At 43.7% G+C, this 12,122-nt stretch overlaps 1 protein-coding gene across 4 annotated transcripts in view; it reads right to left on the bottom strand.

The window, feature by feature from the left end:
• Positions 1-12,122, bottom strand: part of Sh3kbp1 (SH3 domain containing kinase binding protein 1) — a 390,661-nt gene that overhangs the window by 296,726 nt on the left and 81,813 nt on the right. The window contains exon 1 of one of the 4 annotated variants that reach the window (XM_029564789.1): positions 5,711-5,847. The exons of the other annotated variants lie outside the window; for them this stretch is intronic. Coding sequence (XP_029420649.1) covers positions 5,711-5,761 — 51 coding nt within the window. The 5' untranslated portion in view covers positions 5,762-5,847. Of the gene's footprint in view, positions 1-5,710; positions 5,848-12,122 lie in introns of those variants that run through there. 4 annotated transcript variants of the gene reach the window in all.

The raw sequence follows: 12,122 nt of genomic DNA on the forward strand, positions 1-12,122 counted from the left end.
AATTCAATCTCTCTCTCTCTCTCTCTCTCTCTCTCTCTCGCTCTCGCTCTCGCTCTCGCTCTCACTCTCACTCTCACTCTCTCGCTCCCCCCCCCTCCTTTGGTGGTCTTTTAATGGTTTTTCTGACGCTTTAGAAACTGAAGAAAAGAGACAGGCCTAGTATTTTCAAGGTTGTCTCTACTCTTTTAAAAGTTGTTATTACGTTAGGTTAGTGGTTTCTGATCTGGAGCAACTGTGCACCCCCGGGGATATTTGGCAATGTCTACAGAAACTTTTTGTCACAGCTTGTGTTATCAGCATTTCACATGTAGAGACCAGCATGATGCTAATGATCCTTCAGGATAATGATCACTCCTCCCCAAATAAAAAGACTTAACTGGTCCAAGAGGTCAACAGTGGCTGAGAAGTCCTGCATCCAGCTAATGAGTCTTCAGATGACTCTCTAATCTCTGATCCTCTATAAACAGCATACCTCATTGGCTATCTGAGAACATCTGGACAAGAAGCACATCTACCAACAACCACAGAGGCAGAACACCTGAGCTGGATTTGAATCTACCACCCCATTTTTCTAGCTATAAAACCACAGACACATGACCATGCCACACTACTGATTTCCTACCTACCTTCCTTTGAGCTGGGAATCACATCACCCATTACAAAGTGGGTATAAAAATCTTCAACACAATAAAAAGAGTTCTAAATTGTAAAGCATTGTGTGATTAGTGATTAAATGATTAAGCCTAGAGTCAGACTTATAGGAAAGAGCCCCACTTCTACATCTCACTAGCTGACTGACCATTCAAAGTGATGCAGCTTAGTTTCTGTGTGCCAGTTTTCTTATCTGTTTAGGCAAACCAGAACCTCTAAGAACCAGGTCATTTGAGAGTGCAAGGACCACTGTCAATATTAGTGCTAGGACAGCAGCTGTACACCAGAACTGTCCTCACTTTTTCATTCAACAAATCCTCTGGCCAGACATGACTCTGGATGTACAGGAAATAAAGGTAAGTCAGAACCTGCCACTCCCTATCCATGATAGAGTTCTTCCCTTTGTTCCGAGACTTTTTCTTTAATTCTCAAGATTTTCTTACACATACAGTCAGGACATGCAGAATTAAACACAAAGCCACAAGCCAATTGTAGAGGTGGAATATACCCAGGAAACTCACACCATATGTAAGAGTTAAAAGTCTATTTTGCAAGCGTGAACAATGAATTAGAACTTAGCTAATCAACAAAGATGAAAGGATTTATTATTCCAAAGCCCCTGGTTCAGGAGGGCTATTTCAGTTTGACTAAAATTTACCCGTACAAGATGAGCCTCTCACTAATTAACACATTATAACTTAGTTCTCAGTGTTTAAAAGCACACTCCCCTTCGTTTCCACATGTATTCCATTATAATGAATTCTGTACAGTTGAGTGTTCCCCCAAGACAACCTTACAGAGCCCCATACATTATGATACTGAAGTTTCTCTGACTTGCTTTTCTACTGAGATGCATCTATTTTCCAAGGAATCATCAGTAGTTTTATTCATCATGCCAAAACAGTTTATGTTAAAAGTCAATACTCACTAGAAGAGGTGAATATTCCTTATTTTACCCAGATGCTCATTAACCTCTAGGGACTTGGGACTTGTAATCACGAGTCCTCTTTCGCTTTCCCCCTCCCCTACCTCCATTTCAGGAAAGTCAGTCTCCATTACTATGACCATAAATTCTCACACCCAAATATTTCCATATTCAACTGTGGGGCCTTGCCGTGCTCCGCTCTTCCTCAGCCACATTTTACTAGGCACATTCTCAGCCCACCCCTCATTTGGTGTCAGTTTTTGATGGCTGTTAGGGAGGCCACATGCTGCTCCTTTAGCAATTGTGAGATCTACAACTTCAGCCAAGCACCATCACTGGAAACATAAAACACAGACCTTAACAAAGAGAGGGTCCAGCAAATAAGTCATGTGCACATAGGTCAAAAGAAACTGACAGATTCCATTTCTCTTGTACTCCACGCCTCTGTCTTGATTCAAAGGAACTGGAATCGGTGCAATGTTTTGATGTGGTGCTGGCTACACAGGCATGCTCTGGTGTGTGAAAATTCAACAAGCTATATGCCTATGTGCATTTTATATATGTTACACTGCTGTAAAATTGTTTTAAAGTAGCTTGCATCATGTAAGTCTTGAGACAAAGTAAGCATAATTTACACATCACCTACAGTAGTATTTTTTAAACTATTTTCAAACTGAGTTGCCATCAATCAGAGGGTCACAAAATAGGTTTAGAAGACTCTGATCACAGTTTATTTCAGTGACATGTGTGCACATATACAGACACGTAGACTGAATCACCAACCAGAAGTCTGTTTAAATTGCAAAGCATGGTCAAAAAAGGCCTAAGAACAGCTGGGCACAGTGGTGCATGCTTGTAATCCCAGCATAGTGGACACAGAGACGGGCAGATATCTGGAGCTTGCTGGTGGGCCAGCCAGCCTAACTTACTTGGCGAGCTCAAGGTCAATAAAGGACTCTGTTCCAACAAAGAAGGTGGATGGTATCTTAGGAATGACACAAAATTGTTCTCTGGCCTCTACCTGCACATGCAGACACATACCCCACATACCTACACACACACACACACACACACATACACACACGCACACACACACACACACACACACACACACACACACACACACAAACCTAAGAAACACGAAGTATGCCAAAAAATAGATTGGAAATCTAAACTGACGTGGTTCTAATCCTGTGCGTCTGGGAACAAGTCACGTAATTTCACTGAGCCTCCATTTTGGCAACTCTAAAGTGGGGGCACGTTATCTCTCCCTGGAACTAGTGTGAAGTCTCAGTAAGCCGATGAATAGTCTGGCACAAAGTGCCCTTCGGCAATGAATCCAGCCTTGCTGCCATTTCAGTGGTGCCCTGAACTAGGTTCTTTGCTAGTAGGAAAGAAACTTGAAGAAAGAAAGGCAGACACCAGGGCTGGCCCACCCTATGACCAGTTGAAGTCTCAGGGAGAACAAACCACTAGCATTTGTGAGCAGACAGCGAGGCAGGGAAAAGCCTCTGCCTCTGCACACTTGGTGATAAATCATCTGGCTTTGGATTCTAACCAGAGGGAAAACCACTTTCCAAGATAATAGGGTTTTTCCCATTATTCTTGGCAAGAGATAGAGAAAGGTAGAAGGGGGGAAGGCCTTGGTAAAGAAATAAAGCATTTGTTTTAAGCAAATCACTCTGAAGACAGGTGGTTTTCATTTTGAGAACAAAAAAAAAATGATGCTGAAAACAGAGAGTGAGTGGAGATACCCACAAAGGGCTTACAGAGCGGGAACCAGAGCCTTGGACTCTGGAATGCTCCCAAAGTGCCCAAACTCTGATGTATGCAGACTGGGGATGAGGAGTGGGGGAGGGTCTAGCACAGAAAGGACAGAACTGTCTTGATCAGCTTGAAATTACAAATTACTTAAAAGTTGTCCACTAAATGAATCAACCGCAGTAACTATTTGTTGAGCATTCATTTACTATGCATTCAGAACTGAGTTAGGGGTTGAGTATACAGTAGGGATAAAACAAACAAGGCCTCTGCCTTAAGAGAGCTGAAATTCTCATCAGGGAAGATAGCAAGGGTTGAGTGATTCTATGAGGGAACAAAATCTTTATAGGCTATGCTACAAGGACTCTCTAAGAAATAAGTACGGTGACGTGATAGGCATGGAAGCACAAGATAGAGGAAATGCCTTCAGAGAAGATAGCCCAGGAGGGCTGCTCCGAGCAGCACCAGAAAGAAAAGTCCAGCCAAGCAAGGAACCAAAGAAAGGGTATCCCTAACATGGAAAGCCACAAGTGACTGTGCCCAAAGGCAGGAAGCAACACAGCCAGGGCTAGGCACGGTAGGAAGTCACTTCAGTGGAAGGTAATGTCCAAGCAGGAAGGTGACTGTGATAAAGCTGAGAAGGTAGGCAAAAACCAGTCATGGAAGAGGATGTGGACTTCAATGAAAGAAGGTTTGATGTTCCTAAGATAAGAGATAACTTTATTTCATCACAGCAAACCATGTGGCCAGGTGATGGTTCCAAAATCAAAGATAAAAGTTAGCTCTGTTACAGCTCACTGACGCAATAACTGAGGAGCTTGGCTGGCTAAAGGCAAAGGATTCCAAGCTTAAATATGAGATGAAATACAAGGCATTTAAAAAGGGAAAGAATTGAGAGAACTTGACTGGCAAGGGAACACTATCATTAGCAATTAACTCACAGCTAACAAACATAAAACACGTAGTGAGGTTAATTAACAAGGCTTTAGGAAACGCCCACCTCCCTTGGTTGAAAAGCAGTTGGGGACTGATCCATGTGCTGAGCAGTTGCCTAAAAACACGAATGGGATGACTGAAGCAACCTAACAGAAAGGCACAGTGGCAGTGTACTTCTGAATCAGAAATTAGATGAATTGCTAAGCAGTGTTCTTCAAGGTTTATATTTTGTTTCTGTCTTCCTCTCACTGAGTGAATGAATATAGGTACTGGGTAGTTTCAGAACTCAAAGCTGAACCAGAAAGACTTCTAAATTAGCACTCTCTCCAGGACTCATGGCATGACCTCTGACTCGAGTCCCTAGGCCCTGTGAGTCCTATGATCCACTGACACTCTCTCCCCAGGACCTTAGTCATTTCGTTTTCTTATTTTAAGTACGGGGTCGGGGGGGGGGAGGGGAACACGACCCACCTGACCGTGACCAAAAGAGCAACAGCTATGGGCTTAAGCAAAGCCAAGTGGCCAACTCCAAGATCAAACCTATGATGCTGACCAAGAGAACGTAAAACCTTCCAAGGCCACCCAGAAACAAGCCAGCTAGCAGGATCAGTGGCATCCCACAGGACCCAACGCAATGCCTGTACTTATGAGAATGGCACTGTGAGTCAGACAAGCGAGCGCCAGGTGTTTTCCTATTTATTACTTCAAGTACTCCAGCAGTCCTATGAAGAGTTATGATGATGGAGATTTTCAGACGGAAAAAAGGAAAACTTGCAGGATTTGTTTTCTTAGTGACCCAAGGCTACACAGCTAGCTAAGGAAGGATTTGAGCATGGCCTGATTCCTCGGTTGGCATCTAGCAACAGACAGTTGTCCTGACAGACAACAAACTTACTCTCTATACTGATTCCCAACTCACTGTCTTCCCCAACCCTCTTTAGCTTTCACCACCACAGGAAAGCCAGATTCCACATCTGGCTCACCTCAGACTCCCAAATCTACGAGCTGCCTCAGAAAAGTTACCTGCTCCCAACTCAGAACAGGGATCCCTTACAGCCGAAGGGGATGCCTGCTGGGGCCTGCTAGATGGGGCCAGTCTGTGCACAGTGTCCCTCAGGGAAAACACATCTGCCGGCCACAGATCTCAACTAGAGAAGGAGAGCACACTCTCTAATAAGGCAGCTGAAAATCCTTACAAGTGCTATCACAAACAGGACTCCGTCAAAATAAGTCGCCCAGTCGCTTGGAAGGCTTAGGAGGACAAAGGCTTTTCACCACAAACAAGAGAACTAAGACCTGGGTCCAAATGGAAGAACTGATTAAGGACTAGACTCCCCCCCAACCCATGTCTTCCTCCCGGTTTACAAAGTTGTCAGGCAACAGGCGACAAAAGATGCAGACATAAGAACAATCAAAGAGGACGTATGGTCTACTTACACTCTCAGACAAGTCTGTGGTGCTCAGGGCTTTGGCTGTTGAAAGCTCCATTCTGTGGAGTAGGAAATGGTGATTTCTGGCTGACTGTCGGCACTCCAGGCAGGAGTGAGTTCCTTGCTCTTTGAGAACTGCAAACCTCTCTGATTCACTTGGCAGCAGAATTATTCTAAGCATCCTGTCCATACCCAACCCGCCTGCCCCTCCCACTACACATTCACACTGGTGGCTTTTTTTTTCTAATTTAAATTCTCTGCACTTAGTTCTGTCACAAATCAAGTGAAACCCATTTTTCAAAATTAATCCAATCTCTGGCACTTGAGAGAGTGGAACCTTTACAACCAAAGAGGAGGAAGAGCCACCTAATTGGGAAGAAGTTATAATTAACATCAGAAAAAGAAGAGAGTTGGAAAACTAAATCTGCAGTAACAGCAAAATGGAGATTATCTGAGACAGCTGAGACACTCCACCCAGGACTCCAGCAGGAGACATGCTGGGGAAACAAGGGGCACATGGTGGTTGCTTTCTTCAACATCCCTTCTCACCATTAAGAGCTACACCAACGAACGTTCATTACTTACCTGTGGACAGACCTCACCCTGAAATCGATTCTAAACTACCGCTCATAATTAAATAAATGACTTTGCAATGTGAAGGCCTCCCTTGATTTTTTTTTCTTTTTTTAGTAAATATAAAACAGAATTAAATAAAATCCTAATAAACTGGCAGAATGTCTATTTGGCTTAGTGAAGTGTGAATTATACTTGAAAGAAAGACAATTTTGGGTAATTTCAAGTTCATATAATAACTGGAATACTGACATATTCAAAGTAGGGATTTTATTTTATTTTTCCAAAGGAGAAATTTCAATAACTAGATACAAGGGATTTCTACTATTTAACTAGTTCTACCCTACAGCATACTGTTTTTCTTTCTTTCTTTCGATTTATTTTTATTTTACATGTTTGAGTGTTTTCCCTACACGTAACTGTACCCATGTCATGCAGTACACATGGAGGCCAGAAAAGGGCACTGGATCCCCTGGAATTGAAATTATGGGTATTGTTAGCTGCCATGCAGATGCTGAGAACCAATCCCAGGTCCTCTGAAAGAACAGCCAGTGCTCTTAATCGGTGATCCAGCCCCCACACTGGTTTTTCTGATATGACTGAGATTATTTTTAATGTTAGCATCCCCCTTGATATTGCCCCTGCTATTAAACTGTCCAAAAGTAAACCTCAGGGCACTCCTTAACCACTACCAGAAACTCCTGAATGGAGTGAGATCTGTACTGATGATGATTTTAAAGACATAAGTCTAGGATTGACTTCAAAAAGGCTTACATAGGGGGCTGAAGGGATGGTTCAGACTGCTCTTCCAGAGGAATTGAGTTCAGTTCCCAGCACTCACATCAGGTGGCTAACCACCACCTATAACTCCAGTTCCAGAGACGTCCTCTGGTCTCCACAGGTGCTTGTATTCACCTGCAGACAGACACACATGCATACACATAATTACAAATAAAATAAATATTTGGGGGGCTGGAGAGATGACCCTGTGGTTAAGAACTGTAACTGCTCTCGCAGAGGACCTGGGTTTGGTTCTCAGCACCCACAAGGTGGTTAACAACCATCTGAAACTCCCATTCTGATGGGAGGGATCTGATGCCCTCTTCTGACCTCTGCAGGCACTGCACAGCATGGGTGCACTTACACACATGCGGGCAAAACACACATACACATAAATTTTTTTTTTAATTGCTCTTTTTGAGACAGGGTATCCCTGTAGCCCCAGGTGGTCTAGAACTCACTATGTAGACCATGCTGGCCTCAATCTCACAGAGATCTACCTGCCTCTGCCTCCCAGTTATTGGGACTAAAGGCATGTGCCACCATGCCTGGTCCTAAAAATAAAAATAAATAAACATTTTGGGAAATGCTCACATAGTATTACTATTCTCAAGTCTATTGAGATCACTGATCACAGTCACTATGACCTATGATGAACTGAGATTGAGTCTACCTGTCCACATGTAACAAATTTAAAGTCAGATTACCACCTTGACTGTGTTCAACACATAAAACGCTTCAGATAAAAGGAAATGAAGACCAAAGAATTCAACGTTGTTGCTCAATAAAAGTGAGCACTGCTGGTCACCTATGCCAGCAGATCCAGTTCCTCCTACATGTATACAGCCCACCATTGGTCACAAGTACCCACCATCCCTTGTGGAACCTATTGCCAGCTATGGAATGGCAGCCAAATCAATTCTAAGTCAATCATTGGTCTAGGTGGACAATAGGAGCTAAGTTCATCCAATATGCCTGCAGGAAAGAAAAAAGAATTAAAAAAAAAAAAAACCTACCTCTCCACCTAGGCTGTGAACAAGAAAACAAAGGGCCCCATCACCAATGACTGCCATCCTCTAGCCATTTGATGGCCAAGGGAAGCCAACTAATGCCAGAACAATTCATTGGAGGAGTGAAGGAGTGATGGTGAACAAGGGTTTCTCCCCCCACCCCCACCCCATGTATGATGGGGGGACATCATCACAGTGCTCATGTGGTGGTCATATGACAAGTGTGTGGAGTCAGTTCTCTCCTTCCACCTCTACATAAATTCCATGGAGAGATCAAATTCAGATAGTCAGGCTTGCATAGCAAGCATTTTACCTGCTGAGCCATCTTGATGGCCCCAAAGCAAGGGTTTCTGATGCCACATCAAGCAGCTGATCATACTGCCCCGGGAGTCCACCCTCCTCTAGCCTCCCAATTATGTAAGATAGCAAACATGTGTTTAAGACAGCCCCAGACAGGTTCCTGTTATATGAATCTGAAGCATGCTGCTGGGGATGGGCTGAGCAGCAGCTGGGGAAGCAAGAGTGGGAGTTTATAATTTGACCAAGACATTCCTTAAAGTAAATAATACACTCATTGGAAACATCCCCCTTAATGTTAAAAAGAGAGAGAAATTACAAAGAGAACTGATTGCCTAGATAGAGTTCAGGATGGAACATGAGGAGTGACTGTAAATGGGTTCAAGGTGTCCTTTGGGAGCAATGGAAATGTTAAAGAATTAGATCGTGATGGCTGTGACCCAACTCTAAATGTACTAAAATCTAGTGACTGAGACACTTCCAATGAGTCCATTTTACAGTGTGCAAATCAGATCTCATAAAATTGTTTGAAAAGCTATAGGGAATGCAGGTATAGAGCAAGAGAGATCACAAGTTGAAGAAACTTTTCCTCCAGGCCCATCTGATGGTGGCCCATGCCCACTTAAATCCTTCCTCTAGTGTGTTCCCCCATTTGGGCATTGCAAGCTCCCTCTCATCTCCTGACCTTACTTCTCAACTTCCCATCTTATTGGCAAGGCTGATTTCTATGTACTCATCAAATTGTTCCATCCCCCTCCAGGTCTCTAAGCTTAGACTAATCCACTGCTCTTCCCTAGTGACTCTAGCCCATCCTCTTCACCTGGTGGCATTCCTGCCTGCCTGCCCCAGGCTCTTCAATCTCCTGATCTCCCCACTTTGGGCTCCCATAGCATACTGGATCCACATTACAATTAGGAAGAAAAGGCATGTTTGTAACTGTCCCTTCTCCAGGCTTGCCTCTGATGGTCTAGAATAGCATTAGGACATAGTACACACTCCACAGATGCCCACTGCCTGCTTTCATCTTTATCTCTGCAAAAGGGCTCCCTCCAGTTTGTTTCATAGGTGATTTGTGTCACTGAGGTCAGAGGCGTGTGAGTCATAGGCAGGTACCAAGTGGTTGTCCTTGAGGACTGGCTGACCTACAGTGACCATAGGCTTAGCACAGACACAGCCTGATCCCATGGAACCCACAATATGTAAGTGGGAACCTCCCAGAAACCCCTCATGCTGATCATCCTTAGAAGCCCTGCTTCCCTGTTCATACCTTCCCTGTGGCAGAAGTACTCAGGACAACAAGCAATCTGTCTCAAACTGTATAACTGTCAGAAAATAAGAAAAAGGGGTTCCAACTTTTTCCCCCGAGTATAGTTAGTCTCCCTTACATTTTCAATCTTAGAAAAGGTAAGGGCCTGAGGTTAGAACAAAACATGTCGCAAATACAATAATGACAACACTTGGCTTAAAAAAAAAAAGATTGCAAATTAAGGACAGGAAAAGCTCACAAATTGAGAAGATGAATCCCCAAATCTTAACTTGCAACCCGACATCAGGAAAAGATTAATAGTATAGTTTAGGAAAACGTTGAAGAGCCACTTGCTAGGGAAACTCAGTTACCAAAAAAGAAAATGTCATACTATGAGAGGAATGACCCGCAAAGCCTCCAGTGTGGAATTCAAGTCCCGTCACAACAAAGACAACACCAAGGCTTCCTTTCCAGCTGCTCCAGGCTCTCCACATTATCACCCGCATGCAACCCCCAGACCCGGAGCAGAGGAGAAAGCTGAAATGACATGTTCAGTATTCCTGATGAAAATTTCAATTCCGCTCTCATAATCATGACTTCTCCTTTGCATATTTGGACCCTGGTTTCCCTAGATGCACTCCACGAGGTTTCACAGACAGCTAATGCTACGCTGGTCAGCCAGCTAACCATTAAGTTCCTCCTCTCTCCTCCCCTCTCCCCTGTCCTCTTCTCTCTCTCTCTCTCTCTCTCTCTCTCTCTCTCTCTCTCTCTCTCTGTGTTTAATTGTATATGCATGTTTTGCCTTTGTATGTAAGTGCACCTGTGTCATGCGCTTGCTGATTTAAGCCAATGTGGATACAGTCATAAGGAACTCAACTTCCTTCTGAGTGGGTGGCTTGTATGATTTCTCATGTAGCTCAGGTCAAAGAGGAAGCTCTTCGGATGCTAGAAAGCTTGTCTTTAAACATCTCAATCTGATTACTATGGAGAATTTTTCTGAGCTGTCACTCCCTCAGGTGATTCTAGTGATGCCCCCAAGACTGCGATAGACGGTGAGGTCTAGGAGGTCAGTAATCCTTTTGGGAAGCATCTCAAAACTGTGGCATCTCAGCTTCCCCAGACCCTCCCAACACTCAAGAGCAGACCCCCTTCCCCCATCAAGGAAGAGGCACACTAAGATGTTGGGCAAATTAGGCTATACCACTACCTTGCTTTAGAATACTGTGGGAGTTTTGTTTTCCCCTTCACAGGTGGCAGGACATCATCAAAAGGCATGTTGCAGGAGCTAGAGAGAATGCTCAGCACTTAGGAGCACTGGATGCTCTTACACAGGACCCAGCCTTGCTTCCCAGCACCCGCATGGCAGCTAACATCCATCTGTAATTCCAATTCCAGGCAATCCAACGCCCTCTTCTGTCCTCTGTGGGTATTTCACATCATGGGTGCACTTACACACATGCAAGCAAAATACTCATACACATAAAATAAAAACAAATAATTAAAACTTTTTTGCAAAGGCACAAAGCAGTTTTTTTTCTTGGAACTTTTTGTGTATATGATGCTGGGGATGGAAGTCAAGGCCACTCATATGCTAGACAAGTGCTCTACCACTCTGAGCTATACCCCCAGTGCCCTGGGATCTTGTCACCAAACAGCAGGGCCCAATCAGCAGGGCCCAATCCCCTTCACTCCCTTCCTGCCCTCCCAGAAAATATGACTGGTCAGGTTAAATGTAAAGAAAGTCAGTAACTAGAGCCAGTCTGTTGTTTGAATTAAAACGATACATTTTTCCATTTGTGCTGGTAGCATCAACACTTGCAATACTGTGCATGCATAAAGCTATCAGTCACATTTAAGTCCTCAACAGTCAAGGCAGCAGAACCTACAAAATCTTTCAGCATTAAGGAGCTTTATGCAGAACGAAGGCACACCAGAATAAATACTTCTTGGAACTAAGGAGAATTAGTAATTGCATCCATTTGTAAAAATCAATATACTTGAAGAAACTTTTTTAAAATTCATATGCTTATTTCTCTTCCTCAAATAACATCATAAAGCATCCACAGGAAGTCGTGGTTTCAACTGAGATGTGGCTGCATGTTTAAAAAAAAATAAGTTCACAGTACCCTATCACAAAGCTCAGTCAAAATTCCCAGTAGGTTCTCAGAACCTCACAGCTTCAGGAACCCCTCATGCTAATTAATTACTGTCTGCTTTGGCTTTAAAAAAAAATCTCCGAGGCCACCCAGACAATGCTCTAGCATGGTACAATTAGGGGCAAGAGAGCACAGGCTAGAGTTGAACCACCCACAGGCTCAAATCCAGGTCTGACACTTAGAATCTGTGTTTTCCTGGCCAAGTTACTTCACTCCCTGGTCGAAGGAAAGCATGGGATAAAGGTTTGCTGTTTTTCCTCTCCTATCATTCAATCTCATGAGCCAAAGAGATATCTGATCTAGGCCCACGGTAGGTGTTTGGTAATTACAATGGGCTGGAAGACACTCCACCGAAGT

The sequence above is a fragment of the Nannospalax galili genome, unplaced genomic scaffold (assembly GCF_000622305.1).
Source record: "Nannospalax galili isolate Female #2095 unplaced genomic scaffold, S.galili_v1.0 scaffold217, whole genome shotgun sequence".
In the NCBI taxonomy this organism is placed as follows: domain Eukaryota; kingdom Metazoa; phylum Chordata; class Mammalia; order Rodentia; family Spalacidae; genus Nannospalax; species Nannospalax galili.